The sequence below is a fragment of the Rhea americana genome, unplaced genomic scaffold (genome assembly GCF_003343005.1).
Source record: "Rhea americana isolate MKP2758 unplaced genomic scaffold, rheAme1 scaffold_37, whole genome shotgun sequence".
NCBI classification, from domain to species: Eukaryota; Metazoa; Chordata; class Aves; order Rheiformes; family Rheidae; genus Rhea; species Rhea americana.
In genome coordinates, this window is record NW_028186501.1 from 76,351 (window position 1) to 102,210 (window position 25,860).

The following is a 25,860-nucleotide window of genomic DNA, read 5'->3' on the forward strand; positions in this document are numbered from 1 at the left end:
GCCCGCGCTGCTGCCCAGCAGAGGAGCCGCGGGCGCCCGCAAGCAGCTCCGCAGGGCCGCAGGTCGGCGCGTCCCACCCGTGCACAGCAGGAACCGTGGCCCGCATTAATTAACGCCCCCCTCACCCCCCACCCCCCGGGCTGCACGAGAGCAGCTTGGCGCAGGGATCGCTGAGCTGCATCAGCCAAAGGCGACCGTTACATAAGCTGTTACTTAAAAGCACCGCTGTTATGGTTCCTTAGAGAGAGCCAAGAAAGAAAACTGAGGCAGCACTATGGTAAAACCTTGTTGCTTGCCAGATCCCCCTTCTGAAAAGCAAAGGGATGGAAGCAGGGCAGAGCGAAACAATGCGCTGCTAGGGAGGAATTTTCTCACGGATGCATGAGCTTTAGTATAATGAGTTACGATGAAAAATACAGAACATCAGCAAGTTCCCATAAATTTCCATTTCCACAGGTGGAAAACCCAGCTGTCTCCACAAACAGCAACAAARAACATTTTTATGGTACTCTGCTTCTGGGTAGGAATAGTCACAAAATGATTGCATGAGGAACTGCACATTTTTTACCACTGCATAAATGACCTACAACTAGGAAGAGTCTGCCCAACACATGCCAGTTTTATGAACACGCACAACCCTCACCACTGTGGTTCTGATTATCAAGCCCCCAGCTTCCTAGGAGCACCAGTATGGCTGCAGCACAGGTGCTTGTGTCCACGCCTGGGTCCTGCTGCATGGCACAGGCCGAATGCATGGAACCTGCCACCACTGGGTGGTGAAGAGGGTGGGAATGCTAAACTGCTACTGCACTGTAAGTGACACTTCAGTATTTTTAAGCTGTATAATGAGCTGTCTGAGGAGCAATATGAACATTTATGGTGCATTACAAATACACAGTGATAAGAGAACCAGTCTACAACCATTAACCTTAGCAAAGCAGAGGGGCTTTGCAAATATCATAAGCAGGAGCTCATTGTTAGTGTCATGGCTGAACTTCAGAATGGGTACAGGAAAGATATTGTAAGCTAGTAATTTAAAAGTAATGATAAAGAGCTCAATTTCTTTCCATATCATAAAGATGACCGAGAAATTAATTCATTAACCTATGTTCTCACAAGGAGAAACTCCTAGTACTGATGGGCTGGTAAAAGACAGAACAAGAGCCAGCTACAGGTCAGATTAAATTAGAATGCTTTATTATTATTCRTATTTTGTTATTGTTGTCATTAATTTATTAGCAATATTATAAAGTGGCGTGTAATTAAGATTTTAAGCCTGTCCAGGATAGGAAATCCATTTGTTAATTGTTTAAAGAAAAAGCCATTTCTTTTCCTAGAAAATTTGCTGCTGCTGGAGTAGCTCTTCACATGCTTGCTTGTGTGTTCTACAGGTGGTTGGGATAGGTTCTAATGATCCACGATGGCCTAAACAATGAGCCGTGGAAATTAAGCTAACTGTTCCTTAAGAGCAATTGGAGCAAGGCCGGACTGAGAGCAATGCCTAGTCACAGCTGGAGATCCTGCCACAGTGAAGGTCAAGCTGCTGTTTAATGGAGAAACAGCAGTTCAGTCAGGACTCAAGAAAACAAAAGTGACTGGAAAAGCTTAGCACGGTAAGTAAGGGCCTTCAGAAGAAAGGTGAAGTGGAAGAACATGTATAAACTGACATGGTGGAAGGTAAGGTCCTTGAACTGGACAAGACCTTCTTCTCCCCTCCCCCCCCTTTTTTTTTACCCATTTCACTTTGTGATGGAGAACTGTTCTGCCAGAGGTGACCTTTCCAGGGGAAACAGTTGTACTTCGTTATATTCAGGTCTTGAAACACACTTTACCATTTTTATATTAACCTACTTGAAGGTAGAGAGATAAAATAAAAAGCTCTTGTAAGGCAGGGGGAGGAGGGAGAAAAGAGAGCAATAGTAAGATGAGTACTATCTGGTTACTTTTAAAATGCCTGGTGGGAGTGGCCAGCTAGTATTCCAAGGTTAGAAGAAGGATCTAGAGACAATATAGACAATTGGGAGAGGAGGAAGCTGCAGAAAGATTTCAGGCTGAGATGCACTAGGAGAGATTGGCCTCAAGTATGTCTGTCTGTGCATCCCAGATACAGGATTAGCTAGGGAAAACACTCAAGCTGATAATCAGAAAATAAGGTTACTTACCAGTAACCAGCACCTGCAAGAGGCATTGTCCACAGGTGCTTTCATGCTATATGTTCCACTGCTCAGATGCTGTGTAGTTTCACTCCAATTTTCTACCAAAGCAGTACTTACAAGATGTGCTTGATGTGTGAATAAGTAGATCAGCATGTTACGCAGCTCAGTTGATACCTCTTAACTATAGGTATCAAAGGGCTATTAGAAGTGAGGAAGGAGAAAGTTATGTGCATAGGAGGAATACATTTTAAAGACTATCTATGCCTGATATCTTCTTTCATCTTATCTGTATTGCAGGTAAATTCAAGTTACTGTTCCACATCCAAGTTCTCTAATTCCTGTTTTTCAGCTTCAGGTTACCCAAAAGGCAGGCTCAAAATCTTTTGGAGGAACAACTGCATGATGACCTTTGATGTACTGAGGAAATACTTCCCCCTCCCCCCATATTTAATATAAACTTTAAAGGAACCAAATCAGTCAATGAATATAGAAAGGGTTAAGTGTTGTAAGATTAGCCTTTGCAGACTGTTTCATTTCTAATTAGTATTAAATATGAGAATTTGTTCAGTTGAAAAAGAAGTGGATTTTTAAGGCTTACAACTGAAGTTTCTCTGCTCAGAAATTTCTCATTTCTAATACATAAACCTTTAATTAGCGTACATTCCAGGTTACATATCAGCTGCCCCTTAAAAGACTGTATCTAGAAAATACTGTGACAAAAACTACTAGTTTTACACCCTAAAACAGTATTATCATCACTTGAGTTAGCTAGTTTTGCAATAAACTTTATATAACAATGATTTATGATGCAATTTATGGTCCATAACGAGAAGGCAAGTGTTTAGACTGACCCTCTCCAAAAAGTCCTGTTGAGAGCCAGCCCTAACACATGCCCTTGAGACCACCCTAACTACACATACGCTATGAATATACGATAGGCTCCAAATCAGCTGTCACTGCTCAGGAAAGATAGCAGTCATCACTATTGCAAATTTCAGTGCCTCTATTAGTAAGAAATGTAGCAGTAGGAGTGTTTCAGAGATGAATAGTGAATATGTCACTGCAGAAATGCATGGTCAACCACCTCTAAAACCCTGCATGTAATTTGAATCTTCTTCATCAAAAAGGAGGTAGCTGAGCTAATAAGAGGCATGAGAAGGTCAACAAGAATGATCAGAGGTACTAAACATGTTCTATGCAATGCAAGACAATACAGTACAAGATGGTTTGCCACCTTGGAAGATGGATGCTTAGGTGGAGAGAAATAGCACATGAGAGAACCATGAAGCTAAGAAAATGGTCAAAGGGGTAAACAAGGAACAATCACTTCCAGGAAAAAAATTCTGGAGCTCAGTTAAATTACTGAGCATCAAAATTTAAGAGAATGATGGTACATACTTTTCACACAAACAATTAAATCACATAACTCTGTCAAAGAACGTAATTGAGGCTGTAAGTTTAATTAATTCTGGCATCAAGGTTATACAGTTTCAGTAATCTTCCTAGTCTACTCACAAGTATCATAAGATATCCCTGACCATTTAAGACTACCATAGAGTAGAAAATAAGCATGCTTGAAAGAAAGATCCCTGCATGGATGCATGTGTATGTGTGTGTCTCACAGAATCACAGGATTTGTAATGTTTGAAAGGACCTCTGGAGATCATCTAGTCCAACCTCCCTGCTCAGCAGGGTCACCTACAGCATGTTAGACAGGGTTGCATCCAGGCAGGCCTTGAGTATCTCCAGAGAAGGAGACTCCACAATCTCTCTGGGCAACCTGGTCCAGTGCTCCATCACTTTCACAGTGAAGAAATTCCCCCTCACGCTCAGGTGGAACTTCCTGTGGTTCATTTGTGCCCATTACCTCTTGCCCTTTCGCCCCTTTCCCTTGACACCCTCCCTTCAGGTATACACACTGATAACATCCCCCCTCAGTCTTCTCTTCTCCAGGCTGAACAGGCCCAGCTCTCGCAGCTGTTCCTCATGGGGCAGATGCTTCAGCCCTCTGATCATCTTTGTAGCCCTACGCTGCACTCTCTCCAGTAGCTCCATGTCTCTCTTGTCCTGGGGAGCCCAGAACTGGACACAGTACTCGAGATGAGGCCTCCCCAGGGCTGAGTAGAAGGGCAGGATCACCTCCCTTGACCCGCTGGCAACACTCTGCCTAATGCACCCCAGGATACCATTGGCCTTTCTGGCCACAAGGGCACACTGCTGGCTCATGGTCAATTTGTCATCCACCAGCACTCCCAGGTCAGCCCCCAGCCTGTACTGTTGTCTAGGGTTATTTCTCCCTAAAGCATGTTAGACAGGATTGCATCTAGGCAGGTTCTGAGTATCTCCAGAGAAGAAGATTCCATAACCTCTCCGGGCAACCTGTTCTAATGCTCCAGTGTTCTAGTCCACACACATGCAGGCAATCTGCAGATATACATGACAATTTATCAAATTCTGAAACTGCTATATATTAGCAGTTGCATTTTAGATTAGTTGAACAGACTGAGAGGTGACAATTACAACATTTAATTAACTGAAAACCTTATTCTGGTGGAAAACAAGCAAGAATTGGTGAATGGATTCTCAATCTAGATAAATGTAAATTTGTGCCTAATACTGAAAGTGTTAATGACTTACTTGGAATAACTTACCAAATGAAATGGCAATCTCCATATCCATCCACGTAAGAGAGATGTTATGTTACTGGAACTGATTTGCCAGATGAATTTACTAATTTTTCCTGTCCTCATCTGGTCTAAAAATCTGGATTGCTACATATTTCTTAGTTTTAACACACAATTTTTTTGCTAATTGTTCCTTGGTTTTGGCTGAATATTGTTTCAGGTTGATTGTACTGCAAGGTTAGTAACAGAGAAAATACAAGAGAGAGACAGTGTTTGGTAGTCCCAATCCAAACAGAAAGCAGCATGTGAGATGCAGAACCTTCGTGCAAATCACATTTGGAATGACCCAAGCTATTTCATTACATGTAGCCAAGTCTTTGTCCCCATGTCCAGTTTTTGTCCTTATACTCTTTGTCCAACTCTAGTAATTGCTGATACACAACAAAACCAAGAAAATATCTGAAGTTTAATTAACCACTCAGAATGGTTTGTATGCATTAGAGTCCATCAGGAATGCACAAGAGACTGCACAACAGAAATATGCTGGCGTTCATGGGCTAGGGTAATCCTTTTCACAGAATCACAGAATGGTTGAGTTTGGAAGTGACCTCTGGAGATCATGTAATTCAACCCTCTGCTCAAGCAGAGTCACCTAGAACACATTGCCCAGGATCATGTCCAGAGCACTCTCGACTATCTTAAAAGTATGGAGACTCTACAATCTCCTCTGGACAACCTGTTCCAGTGTTCAGTTCCCTTACAGTAAGAAGCTTTTCTTTATGTTCAGATAGAACGTTCTTTTATCTGCAGCGGACTGAATTGCTCACATTCACAGGAGAGCTGCAAAAGCCAAGGCTTGATCTACTTGCACCCAGCAATCTACCTGAGAGACTGCCAGCCAACAAGTCAGTGAACAGAACTGTTGCTGCCATCACAAATCACAACCTCCAAAGCCAAAAGCTTGGATATCTTTGCCACCTCATCTGTATCTCCAGTGGAGACAGCAGCACTGACCCCCAGCCTGTTAGACAGTAATAGAAGAGAGCACATCATAAGATATATGCTTCATGACAGGATGGATCCTCTATTCAAAGAATCTCTGAGAATCAAGAATGTGTAGGTGACTTAGTATGGCCCCAGTATATGCTTGGAACTCCAGGCTTAATAAATAAATAAATAAATAAATAAATAAATAAATAAAATCCAAGCCTTCTAGTCAGACATGGCAAAAAGTTATCAGGTTGCCTGTACTACCCAGAGACAGAAGCTGAGATTGCCTCAAGGCAGAAAGGTCAGAGTCCAGGTCTGAAAGAAACTACACAGACTGTTACAGTAAATGACTTTTATTTAAAAAAAATGAAATAACCGTGAACATATTAACAGGCCTGCAGGTGGCACTACAGTACAGCTGGATATAAGGTAGATACATTTCCCCATGTACCCGGACAATTAAATCCATTGCATCAATGCTGACATTAGTAAATTCTGAATACAGTTCTATYAAGCAGGATCATTTTACTTAAAATAGTTCTGGACAAAGTTGATACTGAAAGTTAACTTTTCCTTCACTTTTGGAAAGGATAGATGTCTTGAACTAGCACTGGCATTGGGTGAACTATTGCCTGTGGTTACCAGTGCAGGGAGAGATGCACAACATCTCCACATGAGAACAGAGTTCATACTCCTCCTTCCTTCTCATTTTGAGGAAACAGGAGGACAGGGAAGGGTAGGCTAGAAAAGATGGGTGAGGAATATGGGCAAGGGAGGTGGGTGTCAATTTCTTTTCACTCTCCTTTGGCTGTTTTTGTGCTATTTTGGACTGCTTTCTAAAAATCATCTTGATTTTTACTGAAAGGAAGACTAAACATAATGCGCCTTTCCTTGAAAATCCAGGAACAGTTGTGGTATTTCAAAAATACTAAAAATATCTACTTTCATGAAATATTAACTGTTTCACTACAAACCTAGTTTTTCACTAAATACACAATTCTCCTATTTCTGGAGTCTCCTGTGAAAAAAAGTGGGTTCTCCCTTTATTTCTGTAACTCTACAGTGTATAGAGAAATGGCTACAAGAAGGGGAGTGCAGAGAATACCTTTATCCTTTTCCTTGGCCTGTTATTTCACATGGGAAGATTATTTAAATTTCTGCAATTTGGCTACTGCTGGTCACACTCCTTCAGCAGCTATCAACTAAGTCTGCAGTAGGACAACCCACCTCCAGCACATTCCTTCTAACTGTGGAGACTAACTAGGCATGAGGAGAAAAAAAAAAAAACAAAAAAACAAAAAAACCCACCCATCCACACTCTTTATACCATTTCTAATCATAATATGCAGGAACACCATATGGTCTCCCTATTATTCCAATTTGCAAAAGGCCACAGGAAAGGGACATGGCACCTTTCATTAGAATCTGGAATTCTGCATTTAATAGTGCAACCTTCCATTAGACCTTCAGTGTTGAGGCAGCGTAGAAAACAGTGGCTGAAGAGTGTGTGTAATACTGACCACACCAGCTCTTAGTGAGAATCCTCTGCTCCTGTAGAGGCAGTCATGTGCAGTCCCCGTATATACTGTGAGCAAAAGGCTGACTTCACAGGGAATTTGGAATTAGCAACTCCTACGATCTAGCTAGCTTGGATTCATGAGCTTTCAGTGTGCCAACAGCATCTTTCACTGCATGATAGATAATATTCTTCACCTGGAACAGGAGAGGAAAAAAAAATCAGCATCTCCAGCCTAATAAGGAGAGTCTTGTGTACCTATGCAATCCACTTGGGCAGTTGAATTTGTAATAATTGGAAAGTATACACAAAAGATGTACAACACTGAGTTGCACTAAAAATTCAGAATTTAGCACTACTGCTGCTTCAGGATATCAACAGCACAAATTTAAACCATCACAGACTAAACAAATATTTTAGAAAACTGCACTGCTTTATTAACTCATCTTCTGGCCAGTCAGCAGCTCATTTACTCATATTATTTTAGAGTAAAGCCTCTCTTCCCATGAGACCCTAGAAGAAAGTATGCTATTACGTTATTCATATAATTTACTTTGAAAGAGTGTGATGAGTCACTTAGATTCATATGAATCAGGCCCAATAGGAGCAAGAAAATAATACAGTTTAACTGTTAAATTGAAAGAATGCAACAACTTATCTTGTTGTCTTTGTATGGAGTCTAAAGACTAATTTGTGCAAATCCATACAGAATTTTGTTTATAGCAAATTTTCACCAAATTCTTTGAAAGAATAGGGCAAGTTCTGACATTCTTGAGTGATATGCTAGAGAATGGTTGTATACTAAACACTCACTTTTGCAAGAACAGCCATCTTTGCAGATGTCCATCTCCCATTTTACATGCATGTTTACACGCATGTTACTAATACACAAAAAATGCTGACAGGGAAGTTAGCAAGCTAAACATGTATTAACTCTTTAGAAGCATACATAGCTCAAATCAAGATCTTTTAGTCTTCTCTCTGTAGAACTTACTGTCCTGTATACAATGCACTACTACTGTTCAGTGCAGTTTTGTACGTAAGTATTTGTTTGAATAATTGTATTTCTTCAAACCAAAACACATTTTTTTGTTATTTGAGATTAACTAAAATTTAAACAAGCAAGCCTTCACTCCCAGAGCAATTCTCCTTTAGACAACTAATGAAGAAACAAGCAAAATACACACTTCTCTTCAAAACAAAGCATTTCTTTTTCTTCTTAAYATGGATTTTTTTTAGTCCGCTATGCTTCACTGTCATTCAGGATTTGGTCACTTATAAACTAATTAATACTGATACCTGTGCTAATCCAATAGTGGGAAATTTCTCTGAAAAAAACAGAAGGTTAATACTGATTTTTGTTTACATAATATTGCAGATGTAAATGCATTAATTATTTTTTAAAGTATTATCAAAGGAGATAAACCTCCAAAGTTGCATGAAATATTTTTCTTGCAACTCACAAGCCATTTGTTTCTTACACGGAACAAACCTGGCAAAACATAGGATATATTGAGTACCCTCAAAATGGTTACCTGCAGTTTATCCTCATGGTTTGTATGAGTATTAGACAGGTGCCTAAACTCCTGGGTCAGACGGAAGCAGTGCTTCACATGCTCTGGAGATACAAAATCTTCTGCCACTTTGATGCAGCTGTACAAATTATGGACCTGAAAAAGAAAGCCCATACCAAATGGCAGATACATCAAGACTGAGTGAATGTACATATGTGTGTGTGCGTGTACATATATATAAAAACCACACATGTATGTTAAGGTTCTTCCACACTTACTTATCAGAAGTAAGAATGGAAGCCTATTCAATTTCACACAGAATTGCGTGCCCGATCACAGAATGGTCGAGGTTGAAGTGACCTCTGGAGATCATCTAGTTCAATCTCTCTGCTCAAGCAGGGTCACCTAGGGTACGTTACAAAGGATTGCATCCAGACGGCTTTTGAATTATCTCTAAGTAGGAGACTCTACAACCTTTCTGGGCAACCTGTTCCAGAGCTCAGTCACCCTCACAGTAAAGAAGTTCTCATTACATTCAGACGGAACTTCTGTGTTTCAGTTTGTGCCCACTGCCTCTTGTTCTGTTTTCTGGAATTCTCTTCCCTAACCTGAAGTTTCACTATCAGGAATGTTTTATCACTTTCACCCTAAATATTCTTTTTCTTAATTCTATCACATTACATATTATTCAGATGTTTGCATTAAAAATTAAATTTTAAATTAATTTAATTTAAATCAATTTAATTTAAATTAATTTTGGATTAAAAGGATTAAAAGCCAATTCAAATAGTTCCTGCAAGAACTGGCTATATAGAAAAAGGCATCAAGGTCAGCAACAAGCCAGCAGTTATTTGGGGGTCACAGTTCTATTGTGCTCCAAGTTTAATTCTATTTGTCAATACGGTCTGTAAGTGGCACACTTACCTGATGGGGAGCACCTGCAGGAATGAACACAGCATCTCCTAGGAACTGCACTATTGCCCAGCCTTGCACACCATACTCATCATAGAGTCGCTTACGTAAGGTCTGGTCCAGGTACCAACTTTGGTCATGAATGGGGTCATGATCTGGAGGATTTTCTTGGCCTTGTTCTTCTCCAACCTAATGCCAAGATATGGAGGAAAAAAAAACCCATGATACCGCACCCTGATACTGCTGGCCCACAAAACACTCTGTACCAAACCACATAAAAAGCATAACCTTAAACTACTTCAAAGTGTGGCACTACTTTCATTATGAGATTCAGGTCTTAATTAATAACATCTGCATTAGCATGACATAGCATACCTACACACTTGATGACCACAGCAATTTGTATCACTTAGCTGCTACAAGTAAGCTTGTCAAGGAATCTGCTAGGTCCAAACTTCCTTTGTCACAAACATACCTTTCGGAGAAGTTCCCGTATCTTTTCAGCATCCTTGGCAGCATAGATGTGCCACAATGCTCCAGGTTTTTCTTTTCCTTCATGGATTCGCTGCTTTGTTACATCATCAGCATCTCCCTCATCAATTGTTTTCAGAACCTCTGAAAGGAGGAGCCACGTGAAAACAATATGATTATATAGCTTCTGATTTTTGACATACAGAACAGGAAGGACCCTTTAGATCCACTAAACCCAGTTATACTTCTATTGCAGCTGCTCTATCATACAATACTCTTCCTAAGTGTATCAAGCTTCATCTTAACAAAACTCAGGAACTATGTCAATCAACAGCTAGTCAAAATAAACTCACAGAAGTCGGTTGCGAATTCAAATTGAACTAATCGTTCAGCTATAAGGAGAGAGATGAGTACAGACATCACTGCTTTCTGTACTTTCTTGAAGCAGATTTTTCTAATTTACAGCGAAACGCCACTGCTTTTCACAGTTGGGAACCAATGAAACATTACTACCCTTTTAAATATGCACCACAGATGTAACCCAAATATTCAAGGCAGTTTGTTATCTTTCACAGTTATGACACACTTAAACAATAAAAGACCTCAGATAGATTCTTCTTCCTAACACATATCATAAATTTTCAAAGAAAACAGCTTTTCTCAAACATTACCATCATCATGGGTCCCTTCCCCAATGGGAATGCCAACATACACCATGACATTAACAGCATCAGACACATCCAAGTGCAGGTTGGTTGTACCAACTCGTCTGTCTTCTGCAGTGATCAAGCCTATTAAAAAATAAAAACTGTAAGACAACCCTATTTAAGCTCCCTCTCTGGAAAAAAGTTTTTTTTTCCTACAATGCTACTTTTATGTAGGGACAAAAGTAGAAACCAATGTCAGAATAGCTGCAGTAGTTCAAGATTCACTGCATGTGGCAAATGTAAAACAGTTTACTGAAGACTAACATTTTCTACAAAAATAGAAGTAGTAAGTATAGTTCAACCATAAGAAAGCAGGTATTTTAAAAACAAAATCTGAATTTGTACTTTACAACTTTGTCTCAACTCACAGTATCACAGTAGCATAACAGAACACAAACAGTAGCTAATTAAACATAGAGCCAACTTCAGTTTGTAACATTCAGAAGTTTGCATGACATTTAGCTAGCACAGCTGAAATACAAGTGAAGATAAAAATATTATATAGGATCAAAAACAGATTAGACAAATTYACAAAGGTTAGGTTCATTTCTGACTTCAGGTGAGGGTCTTTACAACTCCAGCTTCAAAACTGTGCTTTGCTAGATGCAGCAGGATGTAATGAAAGATGAGGCACTCTAAGCATTTGCCATACAGTATCCTGGAATATATGAATCTATCCTCAATGGCAGTTCTTATGGTAACTATACAGTTTAGGCATCTATATAAAGATTGCTCGATATTTTTGGGTTCTATATGCACAAAGCCTATTGAAGAGAATAGGCTCTCCTCACAGTCTGCTTCTATAAACATATCCTTTTATTTAGGCAAATATCACTTAAAGAACCAGGCTTGGGAAAGAGACTGCCAGTTTAGAAAAGTTACTCTCCTTCACCATACAGAATTGTCTCTATTTCTAGTTCCACCCTTTATTTTGTTTGTAATCAAGTTAAGGGTAAAAAGATAACACTATTTTTGAAGACAAATCCAAACTTTTTCCTTGAAACTAAAAAGTGCAATACTTTCTCTCCCTTTGAACCAAGACCTATGTATTTAAGGAGGACCAAATACTAGAGGGTTAAATTCTACTGCTAAAAAATAACATCACCACTCTCCTCACAAACTCCAGACATCAAAGAGAAGAAAGTTCTGACATTTAAGATAAGTCTAACAAAATGAATCCATTCCTTTCATTGCTAGGAACTAGTAGAATGCAAAGACAAATTAGCCTTCACCTACTACTTTGCTTCTTGCTGCACTCTAATCTGTATATTGCTTGACTAGATAAGCTCTTTTGGTGTGGAGCCTTCTTCATTGAACTTGTACGTTAAGTAATATACAATATATAACATTGGACAACACCTTTAGATATCAAAAAAGGTTCAAAATTACATATTTTTCACTTTTTTTTTTTTAAGAATTCCTTTATTTGTGATGTCAAACTGCTAAGATAAAAAAGATAAAAAACAAAACAATCCCATTAATACTATTTCTCAGAACTGCAAGAAGTTGGTTTACAGCTTTTTAAGCCTAAAATCTACATCTAGTTCCTGAACTAAAAGACCTTTAANAGAGAGAGAGAGAGAGATGAAACAAGGAAAGTCTTTCATGTGCTCAGGTGAGTTGTTACTGTAGGTATATTAAGTAGTTGAAACCTGAAAAAAATCCTGCACCCCTGTACCTTAAGTGTTTAAAGAGAACTACAGAAGTTGCACTATGTTAATCTTCCTTCTACGTACCTGTTTTGTGGCAGGTCTGCTATTGTTTTTTCCCCCATCAGTATCTGGTGATATTTTTCAATATATCTGAAGAGTGACTACTTTAAACATTAGTTTATCTTACTCTGAAGTTGCTAAGTACACATTTCCAAATCAATAGATATTTAAAAGTATCTTGAAACTTAAACAACCAATTGTTTTAAATTAAAAGTTTCTGAACCCTACTTTAGTCAGTCATATCAAACACAGTGCATTCAGAAAATGTAAAGATTGTAAAACACACGTTCATTGTTTATATATCCCCAATCCTCTGCTGTAAGAGGATTTGAAATTTTAATGCCACACTGCCCCATGCAGCATGTGTGCTCAGGCAAAGGCTTTTTCTATTTCTATGCTATTACACAATTTCAGTATCGGAGGACAAAACTACCCATCTAATTCAGGCAGCTGAACATGGTGACAGTCTTGCATATTGTCAGTGACGTGTTTGTCAGATAAGCATGAAGAAAATTGCAGTCTTGGATGTGTATGTTCATGTTTCTGTCTAAGTGCCCAGAATATGGTGCATTTTCCTTGACTGCATCAGCTGGTCTCAAGAAGATATTGCCTTCACCTTCAACCCTGCCTCAGTATTAGTCTTTTTGTGTATATTAAATAGTAATTGTTTGCAAACTTAACTTGTCACAAACATTTCTTGGGAACCACAAAGTTTTTTTTTTTTTTTTTTTTTTTTTTTTTTAAAAAAAAAAAAGAGGCATATCTGACAATAGTGAAAGGACTAGCACAGGAATAAGTTATAAGACTAACTCAGAAAAGTGAAAATGTGCCCTAGGTAAGTACTGTACACACACTTTTGATTAACACAACAGCTTTGCATACGCTTGCAATATAATACGGAGTCACAAAAAATCAACATCTGTAGAACTATTCTCACGTACCATAGGCATTGTACATTTTAGGACCCAGGTCAGGACGGACAAAGTAGCTTGGCAGCCTAGAAGCCAAATTCAGTCTGCCATCCCTCTTGGTATACTCAGGAAGAGGAAGATTTTCCATCAAGTCCTCAAATCTAGAGAAGAGAAAGAACAAAATCACATTTTCTTTTGCTCCATTTTTCAATATGCCTGTATCTCTAAGCTGATTATAGCCCATGCACCTAGAGTCCTGTTGGCACTGCTGCTAAGGTTTACTTACCTTGTAGGCATCATATCTCTAAAGTCCTCCCCTGGAGGCCAATCCTTTAACTTTAGTACCATTGGCTGACCATCATCTGACCTGAGCCGTTCTGCAAGAAACGGATTAAAATTATGTACGTCCTGTCTTTTACCACGGCCCATTACTTTGTTTAAGCCATAAATTCTTTTTAGCAATACCTCTCCTCCATAACACAGAAAAATAGATACTGCATTTTTTTTCTTTGGGCTCACAAACATTCTAATACATGACCAAATAAGAGTATAACAATTAGATACAGTGTAGTATCATTGCCTACAGCAGAAGTTCAGAAGATCCTGCATAGCTGCTGAATCTTGGAGAATTTTTATCCAACTCTAAAAGCAAGAGTTTCCAGAACATTCTGTCTTACCACCTTCAGTCTAAAGGAGTTTTCTGTTTCATTTCAAGAGGAGCGGTGCTTTTATAAAATAAATGCTATCACCTAATGCTTTGATACCAACTAACTCTAGTATAAGGCAAAAAAACCCCACAATATACCATGCTCAAAAAGCTAAAGGATAGAGGGTTACTGAGGAAGATGAACATCAGGCACTAGGCACCAAACAGAACACATCTCTCCTAATTTACAGGGTACGATTTTTGAGAATTCCTGAAGATGACTGAATTATAACATACACCATTTTGATTAGAGGGGGATGCCAAGCGAAGATCAGAACCATTTAGACCAGCTGACGATACCTTAAGATGAATCACGTCAATTAGTTTGCTTTAAAACATTAACTTCATTTAAAAAAATCACTTTTGAAAAATGCAGAGGGAAGGCTTCTGGTTTTCAAATTCTTCCTTGCAGGAGGCAAATTAACAAAGTGCCAAATTCAAACGTCTGTTCTTCATTCACTTCAAGAGTCAGACCTGAGACCTGACTGTTAGCAGAGAGCTGGCAGCACAGAAAGAAGACATTTTGTATGCAACAGGAAAAAGTTTTCTTGAGTAGATGTATGATGTGACAGTATTGAGCACAATATCAATTACTTTTTTGGCCTCAAATGTTAGAATGGCTAAGAAAATATCTCTAAGTGAGTAAATGCAGCACCTTGGGAAACTCAGAGCATTTAGAGAGAAATGAAGTTCACTCCTTTACCAGATACTTCACAGCTCTACATGAAGCCATCAGTTGGAAAACAGAAAGGACTGCAGCCTGACACCTCCACATCTCCTTTCCCCAAAACTTAACATCCTTCACCACTTCCTACCACACCAAGAATTATCAGCTGAACAAAAGGCAACTAGTTGTACTTAAGAATGTGTAAGCTAGTAGAGCTGCTGGCAGCACCTAACAAGAAAACATATCTAAGAAAGTAGGACTTGAAGACCCGTGAGTCACTCTTGCAGTACATATCAACAAGCTACAGAAAACAGCACAGGGTTACAATTATAAAAATGATTTGATTTAAATTAAAAGGAAGATTTTTCAGAACTTCTCATATTCAAGATTCTAAAACCACAGACCTTTGATCCAAACAAGGAAAAGCAGCTATTAGGAAGGTATTCAGAAAGGATGGACCGAACAGCTACATGAAAGAAAACGTAACGATCTGACAAATTACATGAAACAGGATGAAAAGTAGAAAAATCAATCACCAAAGAAAAGCAGGTTTAAGAACGATCAAAATTAAGAATGTAAGAAGTCCAGACAAAACTCTAAGATATTAAAAGCAAACAGCACAAGATTAAAATCAACTAAAATAAACAAAGGCTCAGATAGCATAACTAAGAGATAACGATACCACTTTCAAATTAAGTGGCTGTTCTGCTTCTCTTCAATAACTACATGACAGCCTGAAAATAGCAACATATTTGAGAAATCTAAAATTGACCTAATGCAGAAAAGTCAGTCACCATATAGTTTCTGATCCATTTTCACACAAGTTCACATGTGAAATCACTGACTAGTAGTGAATACTGATCTTCTAAAGTGGAGATTGGCTGAAGAACATCAATTAAAATGCATTTAAAAAACTAGCAAAAATGATCATGCTTTATTTAAGAAATGTTAGTGATACAGACTGTAAAGTATGGTAAAGGCATTATCTAAAAGGCAGGCAACAGTGGAGTTTGCTGAAAGGGAAGCATCTGGCTGGAGAGAAGCTACAAATAACATTTCTTGATGATAACTTGATCCACATGCATTTAACTATTTTCATGAATGACCCTAGCACAAGAGCGAAGTGCTGGTGAAGCTTCCCAATTACTGTCAGTACAGTCAGTATCATTATATCCTTCTAGGCCATTTATTTCTCAGTAGTAATAGGAATAGAATGACATCTAACAGTACAAAGTACAAGATTTAGCTTGTTTTGTTCCAAAAATACTAAGTTGGGAGCTCTTCGATTGGAAAATGACTAGAAGAATGAATATTCTCAGTCTACAAATGTATCACCCTGTTTGCTGTTAAAAAAGCCATTCCACTAAATTGCCCATTTGTCCACTATTCCTGCTATGTACACATAGCAATAAATACAAGAAAACTATTTTACAGATACGCTTTTAAAATCAGCAGCATTGCAACGAACCATTACAGCTCTTGAACATTTATATATCTTAGACTGCTCTGATCTAGATGCGTATAATCTAAAAAGGAACTCCTTGCCTTTCTGAAGTTCATTCATCATGTAGATCTCCACTCTGACTAGTCAGGAATTTTTTCCCCAGGAATTATATTCCCAGGAATATCATTGGTTAGTTCAAGTATTAGAAATGTATTATCACATGAGGTACACATACAGCATTGCCATAAGTCATATGAAAAATATGCTTTTATTGCAGATCTTCTGCGAGTTTGAATAATTTATAAACAAGTTTATTTAGTTGGCATATTCCACTGAGTCTTAGTTTCCACAGGCCTCAATCTTGTGGGTTTAGTTTTGAGAGTTCCCTTTAATTTAAAGGCAAAGACTGATGTTGAAAGGAGAGTAAGGGTAGTCAAATCCCATACTGTCTTAATAATGGTAACTGATGATGATGATTGTTTTCACTGAGAAATATTCAAAAAAAGTAGTTTCCTATGATATAGATGTATCTTTTGATACCTGAAAATAACTCACCAACATGCTGTAGTAGAGCCAGAACTTTTTTATTTTGAAATGCTTTGGCAACCCAGCCTTAATCTTCACCACTAAAATGTTTTCTAGGATGCCCTGCATTTAAGAAGCAATGGCTTCTTTGGACAAGACTGATAGCTATCAGGAACTTTTTTTTTTTCCCTCCACCTCTCAAAAAGGTGGAAAAGGAGGTGGTGATCAATGTAATAAGACAGACTGCTCAACCAAATTAGTCAGCCATTAAGTATTACTTACTAGATATTATCTCAAAGCCATCCCAGAAGTCACGCACTTTCACATCTGAAATTATGGCACAGTTCCTGCAGTTCACCAAATCTACATCTTGATCTCCAAATTCCAAGCTGAAAGCTTCTGGTTTCCAGAGCTCTGGCTTCAACTTCTTATGGACACCAGATACCAGCACGGGCTGAGAATACAAAGAATAAAATGCTTACTCCACTATAACCAAGTTTCTTACGTATGCGGCCACACTTTAAGACCTGAAACTCCTCACTACCATCACACTGAAGATGCTACAAATTTTCATCATCCACAGGTCGACTTTTGTATATCAAAAAAATAACCAGAGTCAGAGCAAATTTCAGTTTCAGACCTTAGTCTAATATATCACTCCTAAGACAAGACAGGATGTGGAAGTACTGCAAGCATAAAGCTCCCTCCCCCCCATCTTTAAACACAATGTAATTACTCCTAGAAACAATATCTGTACTAAAATTTGCTCATAAGAAAATGCCAATAATTTATTTCCTTTGTTCTTTATGCATGATTATGAATCATCGTTAACYTCCAAGTACAAAAGCAAGCAGTGAAAAGAAGCTGTTCACTTGCAAAAGGAGTTCTCTAAGATGTTTAGGCTAAACATGTATGTACATTCCAACTCGAGGTTTGAATGGCCATAAAATAAATGCTCAAGGCCTTTCCTGAACTAACAATACTAGGAAAAGGTATACCAGACAATCCTTGCCACCACTGGTCAAAAACTTAAGTTTAATATGACTTGAGGCTCTGGGTTCCTTTCACACTGCAATTTCTGAAGAGTTAGAAGACTTGCRAGAAGGGGGAAAGGATGTAGGAAATGAACTTAGAAATGGATTACCAACCCTGAAGAAATTTAGTTTTAGTAACAACGATGTACAAGTGACAGTTCACACATCTAAGCAAATTTGAACTGGTTCCAAGTTGTGTCCTATACATTAAAAGTGATCTGAAAGTGGTTGGGTTTATTCATGTGAACAAAAAGTGGTCAGTACAACCCCTGAGGAACAAAGATGCTCCTAGATGTTTTGCTAGCATCATAACTTTTGACAAAGATATGACAGAGGCATAGACAAGCAGCTCTGAAGATGCCTTAAAAAAAAAAAAAAAAAAAAAAAAAAAAACAAAAACTCCCAGTAACTACTGGGTCATGAATGGTACACCAGCGTGGCAGTTGTGGCCAAAGCCTTAGTCTGCATCAATCAGGAAAGCAACAAGCATTGACAGCTACACTTCTGACAAAAGAGCAGTAATCACCTCTTTAGAATCCAGGAGGAGAGTTTCAGAATTTGCTAATAGTCGAATACCCAAAACAACAAGCAGCATCTTGCATCTATCACCTGGCATTGACTGCGAAGAAGCTGACAAAGTCTTTTGTTGGTAGCTCCTGAAATATTTAGGATCCTTCTCAGAAAGGCAGTATTGTTTGCTGATGGAGTCATTGAGAAAACTATCAAAGGATACTGACCAGAAGCTTAAGATGTTTCTTAGCCATGACAGGAAAATTACATCTGACTAACACCATGGGAGTGCAAAGGAATGATCTAAAATCCTTTATGAAGAGGAATGCAACAAGTTCAAAACACGAGAGATTCCTGTACTTCACAAAAAAATCAGGAGGACAAGATAACTTTAGTTAGGGGGAAAGCTGACAACAGCACTAGTAGGCTAAGTTTCTAGTCAGACAAGTGAGAATGTGCTGCACAGTAACCTCTTCCATCTCTTAGGAGTTGTCTAGGGGAGTACTGACTCCAAAAGAAACAGTAACAAGAAACTCTACCCTTGGTGGTGCCACAGTCCTCTCTGCAGTTCTCATAGGCATGTGATAGTCATGCTTGTGCCCAGGTGCCTCAGCAAATGCACAGTCCTAGATGACAGGCTAAAGTTGACTGAAAAATACTCTGCCTCCAGCAGGAATAGACCCCTAGTTTCAGAAGAGTAATATGCAGCCTGATCTGCTCTTTCACCACAGCTGAGAAGCACAAAATGTCTTGCAGGCAGCACTCCAAAAAAGGCAAGGAAAGCGAGCACCAAGAGCATTAGCACAACAACAAGAGAGAGACAGAACAAAGAACTTTCCCAGAAAAAATGAGGAGGGACAGAACTGTCTAGCTCAATGGTCTTGGTTCTGAGTAGTCAGTGAAGGTAGCAGTGTCAGAGGTAGCTGAAGAATCAAGTCCCATGGACATAGTTTGGAAACTAACAGATCAGGACACCAAATTCTGTCAGAGCTATGGGTGCATCTCCTCTGCAGCAAAAAGTAGTCACCTATGTCTTAAGTTTAAGCTTGTTAACCAGGCCAATCTTAACGGTTCTCTAAAGAAGACTAACAGCTAGAACACTATGGACTGAGATCTGAAAAGGTGACTATGCTGGCAACAAGTTTAAGGCCCAGTCTTCTGACTGAAGATTTAACTGATGGAAGACCACACAAAAAAATCCAACAGAGTGCTCAACACACAGGATGCTGAGTCCAAAGCTGAATCCAAGAGTATGAATACTTGGGTTCATACAAGCCGTAGGCTCAGGATGACGCACTGCATCAAGCACATCCCAAAATTTCTTCAGAAGTTACGACATACAATATTTGTATTCTTGTATGTATTGCAGCTGGAAGGAATGGACCTTTCTCTGAGTCTGTAAAGCATCAAGTACGGGGTAGATCTTAGGATGCACGCATGCATGAATCACAGTGGATTCATAAATGGAACCCACTTTTCTTCATGGCTGAGCAGGTTCAGCACAAATCACACCACACTAAAAGACAGTTGCAACAGATACCCTCTCACTAGCAAGCTGAGAAAAGGTCAGTGTGCAAGGACACATAGGCTCAAGTCAGTACAGTGTGGAGTACAAGACTTCCTGTGTCCCCCATTCATAGTGCTAAAGTTGAAATCTTTGGGCATTATATGCACTCAAGATCAATCAGCCAAAGTTTGAACAGACATGTTGATACAGGAGGATGGGTTACCATTTCAAGACACTTACAGCATGTAAGACTTGGCTAGTTTTCATCACTCACCTGGCCTTGTTTCCAACACTCCCTAAAGATCTTCCAGTTGTTTTTGTTGCTGGGATCATGAAGGCAGAGGAGTCTACCATCACACAGCCAAGAGTGGGAGGTGTGTGGATCCAGCACATTTAATCCCATTACCATTTCCTTCACCTCTCTCTGTGTGTCAGCCAAATTACTAGCACGTTTTGCAGCATCAGATGTCTTTTTATTTTCCACCACAGAAGCAATGATATGGTCTAAGAAATTAGGCAGGCTTGCTTTACCTTTGGCCCCCTATAAGATGAAAATCCATAAGTAAGTTTAGTCTTAAAACAGTATACATATTAATTGCATTATTAATGCATATTTGCTCTCATTCATCTTTCACTTAAGGACATTTTACTATCAGAAAAACATCAGCAGTACACAAATCAGTACAGAGGCACATATTCAACAAAAACAAACAGACATGCTCCTGTTTTATAATAGGCAAACAAATAACCTGCTGCAGGTTACCTAAACAAAATACTGTAACTGTCACAGAGTAGAATACGTACATGATACAATATCTACTACCTTAACTGTGAAAATGGTTTGTGATTTTCTTAATTTCATTAATATCTCAACTCTACTTCCCTATTTCCTTACTGGGAAAAGTGAATTCAGTCCTGGCACAGGTAAGCTGAGGAACATTAGAATGTTAAGTAAACTCAAACAGGCTGAAGGAAGAGTGTATGTGTAATATTAGTAAAGCCACCAGTAGACAGTCTCTCTGTTTGTAGCGTTCACACTCCTAGAAATATTTTTTTAAAATCCAGAAGAGATTCAGGAAAAAAGCTAAGAACATAATTCAAGATTTAAAAACCTATAGCATACAGCAAGATACTTAAAGACACTAAATATGTCTAGTTTATCCAATAGAAGGTAAGCAGTCACTGAATCACTATTTACAAGGCATATATGTTTTCTGGTAGCAGAGCTGCTCATTCAAGCCATAAAAGATATGAGAAAAACCAAGGGTTGTACACTGAGCGAACACTAAGAGAAAAAACTATCACTAGAACAACTTAGTCATCTTCTTTAAAACTAAGTTCAATAGAATCACAGAATCAGTAAGGTTGGAAGGGACCTCTGGAGATCATCTAGTTCAACCTCCCCGCTCAGCACCTCCTAGACCTAGAGCACGTCACTGTATGCACAGCTATCAACACAAAACACAAAAATGTTCATAACTGAAGTTATGAATTCTGAATAAATATTCACAGAATCATAGGAAAAATTCTGTTGAAATTAGGTTAGGTTAAGTTGGGCCCTGTCAGGAAAATTCTTGAATATTTCCAGTGAGGAAGATTCCATGACTTCTCTGGGCAACCAAGTCTGGTGTTTAAATTTAAAATAAGATTTTTTTCCTTACAGTTGGAGGGAAATTCCCCTGAAGCAATTTGTGCCCAGTGCCTTTTGTCCTGTCACCATGCTGCCTTGTAAACAGCATGCCTCCATCTTCTCTGTAACTACCTTTTAGATATGAGGAGATTGATTAGATCCCCCAAGCTTTCTTTTCTTCAGGTTGAAGAAAACCAGTTCCTTCAACCTTTATTCACATCAAGCTCTCCAACACTTTAATCATTTGAAAGTCCTTCATAAGACCCCCTCAATTTTCCAACGTCTATATTGAACTCAGGAGACCAAAACTGGAAGCAGTATTCCAGGTGTGGCCTGACAAGTGCTGAGTGGAATGAACACATTCCTTGATCTGTTAGCTATCACTCTTCCTGATCCAGTCCAGGGTCTACTTTGTCTTCACTGCTGTAAGAGTGCAACACTGACTCAAGTTCAACTTGCAGTCCTCTAGGACCCCAGGTCCTTTTAAGCAGACTACAATCCTGCTAGTCAGCACCCAGCCTGTATTGCATAAGACAGGCTATAATCTCAAGCAGCAAGACCATACAGTAAGATCATCGCCTTCTGAAAGTCTTAAAAACATACCTTTGTACTGACTCCAAGAAGGCCATGAAACAAAAGTTTAACCATTACAGTCAACGCTAACCACTCTTCCTAACAGGAGGTTAATGCTATGCAAACACCGAGATGATTCTCCTCTTCATGAGCAGCAGTCTACTATTCCTGTCAATGTGGCCAATGTAACTGCTGCTTCTCAGATGTGTTTTAAGCATACATATTCTACAGCAAGTGTCCAGACTTTCAAGTGGAGGGTTGGACCAGATATCCCCAAAAGCTCTTTCAAACCTGAACTACTCTGTGGTTCTATGCTTTTGAGGTAGAAGACTTGTTATTTGTTCCCATCAAGTGAAACCAAGCAGCTGAAAAGAAAAATGGGATGTATACTCACAACACTCTTAACTAATTGCCACTCATTGAAAAGAGTGAACTGTTATTCAAATAAAGGCCTTTTCAATTAAAAGTATGTTGAGCAGCTATCCTGAATCTGTCAATCTGTCTGTATTCAGGAAGGACATACGTTGCCAAGAGGAAGAGGTCCACTGCATTTATTTAGACAAATGGTTAATAAAAGAATAATGATGAGCCATGAGTATCTTGCATGACATACTGTTGTGCGGAAAAGCTAAAAAAGCCAACCACCATTGCTCTGCGTCATTTTCAGAACTGAAATACTATCTCAAACCTCCATCCAGATATACATTTTTCTTAGCTTTAAGAACTGCCATACTCCTTTCAGCTCAAACAGCTCCTACAATCAGTTTGATGCCTGCATGAACGCCTGCAGTAAGAAAGTGATGGTGTCACAAATGTCTTATGTTAATATGAACTATACCTTAACTATACCTCTTCCACAGAAGAGCAGAGTAAAGAAAGCCCCTCCAAAAAAGACAGTACAAAATGGATCTGACCAAGTGTGGTAAGAGAATGCATAAAGTTACAGGAACAAATTTACAAGATGACATAGGCTCTCTTGCCTGGGAATAATCACTTGCTTTAAATCATACGATCACAACATCTTAGCCTGTACTCAGTGATTTTTTTTTGGGGGGGGGGAAGATTATTGGTTTCACTTTCCTGTAGCAATGACCTATTTTCCCTTATAGCTTAAGTTCCCTCTACCAACAGAAAAAATACCCATGAACCCCATGTTAAAGCTACATCCTCTAGATTGGTTTTTTGTTTCTTTAATCTCTGCATCAAAAACCCCTGCTATCAAACAAACCATTTCACTGTCATTCTACCTGACTTTTTGGAGTAAGTATTCTCCAAAAATACCTAAATCCTTGATAAATTTCATAGCATCTAGCCTTCTTGTGAACTAAGCATTTTTGAGCACTTTGAGTTCAATCTTTTTTTTTTTTTTTTTTTTTTAATATTTTCTACTAAGCAGATTAAAGAGAAACAAAGTATCCATATTTCAGAGTAAACATCCACAATAGGAACTACAATCTAGATTCCTGCATTCATATTCTATATGCGTATAAAATTTACCTAAGGTTTTTAAGGAATTTAAGGAATTTATTTGCTCAGAAGCTTTTGTTTCTTTTAGGGTACACAATGTTTTTAAACACATGGAATTCAAAGTCAGATTTTATAGGGATGCTGATTCTCAATTGAAAGGTTATATAACTAACGTTCTTGATCTCTTGGAAAAAAGAATATCTGCACAGCAGTAGTAAACCAAACCACAAAGTAAGAATACTGTAACTTGGCAGGGTGAGGCAGGGGAAGGGTAAGGAGATAGGATGCATGGCAGCTGGCTAAATATTGCATATTTGGCATTAATTAGCATATTTAGCTTTTAATATTTGAAAATAAAATACTGTTAAATTTAGATGAAAACCATTAGACGATGAGATTCTTCCCTGAATAAATTAAATAAATTTGAAATTACTTACTGTGGAAGCTGCAGAAAAGACTGGAGGAAAGGGGATTCCTGTGTCTAATGGGACCTGAGGAAGCTTTCCTGGCCCAGTGTGTAGCAGATCTCTGAGGCTGGAGCCTTCAGCCTTGTTGCTAGATGTCACCGGGCCCAATAATAAGCTATTAAACAGCTTTGGGGTTAGCGGGGAAACCTTTGTACTGGAGTTGAAGGAATCCAATCCAAAGGGTGAATGGGACTCTTTATTAAGCACTGACCTCAGTGATCCTGCTTCTGCAAGAAAGATACCAAAGAAAGTTGAAAAAAGTGTGTTCAAACAATCAAAGCTCCGTAAAATCATTTGTTCTTGTATTAAATGATACTGATAAGTTACCTTTACCACAAGATTCTATCACTGCAACAGTGAACGGGGCATCTCAAAGAGAATCACAAACATAACATATATTTTAGATACCTTAACACCGTATTAAGGGTAAAATGTTTTTTTGAACACTACAGCAGATCATCTGAATTGCAAAGTGTTTGACACAAGTGTTTGAAATAGACTCAGTCAACAAACATTTCCTTTACTTTCTTAATTAATGTTTCAGTATGAAGTATTTCAGATGGTTTAAATGCAATCAAAAAATTTCAGTAGTTTTACAGGGCATAGCCACTGTAAGTCATGAATGCTTACACTGGAATGTAAAATAGTTCCTGCTAGGTACAATTTAGACAGGATTAAGTCCCATGTTAGCTGTGCTGCCTCTGAAAACAGAGAATCGTATTCTGTAAACAGTTGGTTCATACTGAGAATCACTTTCTCCATCTACTGAGTACTAAAGAGGTTCTCAGCTTTCATTGGATTCTCCAAGCAGACTCTAATCTGAATTTTGAGAAAATGCACTCTTCATGTTTTCACACAGGACAGCTTTATTAACTTCCTTAGTTCATAAAGTGACAAGCCTGTATCTGAAACAAATATTTCCTATTTTACATCAGGGTACCAGTTGCTTATTACTTAGAAAATAAATACAAGAATTGGCACTGAAATAAACCGTAAGTGATTAGACACTGTTTTGATCTTCAGTTGTATGTTACTTCACCATCTTTCCGGTTCTCCGTATTTTTAGGCCTATTAAAGAAAATTGCTTTGAAGAGGCAAATGAAGACCATGCGTTTTTCTATTTAAGGCTAGGCACTCTCACAAAACATAGCAACCAAGCAGCAGAAGGCAGGTCTTCTGCTCACCTTTCGTCTCTTCTTTTGCTTTTTGCGTTGCTAAATCTGCAAGCCAGTGCAAGGCTGATGATGGAGCTGTTTCTGGACAAAGTGGTCTGTTTGTCTTTGTTTCACCAGTGTTACCGGCTGGTAAAGTCTCTGTTTTTGCAGACTCTTCTATCCTACTATCAGYTGCTTCAGATTTTGGAACAGTGTCCGTTTCTAGTTGCCCCACTCCTGCTGTCCCTACTCCAGTGGAAAAGGTGCTATCATTTCCAGAAACTGATGCACTAGGATTTATACTTGGAAGCTAAAACAAAAATAGAAATACCTGTTAAATGTTGAATAAAGGGAAAAGTTCAACTAGAGAACATCTTGTTTATCCTGTGCTTCCCTTTGCTCCTCACCCCTTAAATTCACAGGAGAGCCCCTTTGTGCATATGTAGCAGCAGGGTGCAGAAACTTCTGATCTGTGCACCTTAGACCATCCAACTTTTACCATGCAATGCTTTGTTATTTCTTAAGACTAGTATAGGCTTATCAATTCCTTTGTACAAGACTGTTTGTTTTGTTTTGTTTTTTAAAGATAATCCGTGAGCAGTAATAGAACCCCTCTAGATTCAGCTTAACATTCAGGAACTGTATGAAAGTAATGGCAGATAC

At 38.7% G+C, this 25,860-nt stretch overlaps 1 protein-coding gene across 1 annotated transcript in view; it reads right to left on the reverse strand.

The window, feature by feature from the left end:
• Positions 1-6,107: 6,107 nt before the first annotated feature.
• Positions 6,108-25,860, reverse strand: part of KDM3B (lysine demethylase 3B) — a 40,154-nt gene continuing 20,401 nt past the window's right edge. Inside the window, exons 14-24 of the mRNA XM_085312694.1 lie at positions 25,228-25,507; positions 24,014-24,270; positions 20,181-20,447; positions 17,138-17,309; positions 13,800-13,890; positions 13,544-13,674; positions 10,855-10,974; positions 10,188-10,327; positions 9,725-9,901; positions 8,822-8,956; positions 6,108-7,483 (exon numbers count right to left, since the gene is read on the reverse strand). Of these exons, the coding sequence (XP_085168820.1) occupies positions 7,403-7,483; positions 8,822-8,956; positions 9,725-9,901; positions 10,188-10,327; positions 10,855-10,974; positions 13,544-13,674; positions 13,800-13,890; positions 17,138-17,309; positions 20,181-20,447; positions 24,014-24,270; positions 25,228-25,507 (1,851 nt within the window). The 3' untranslated portion in view covers positions 6,108-7,402. The remainder of the gene's footprint in view (positions 7,484-8,821; positions 8,957-9,724; positions 9,902-10,187; positions 10,328-10,854; positions 10,975-13,543; positions 13,675-13,799; positions 13,891-17,137; positions 17,310-20,180; positions 20,448-24,013; positions 24,271-25,227; positions 25,508-25,860) is intronic.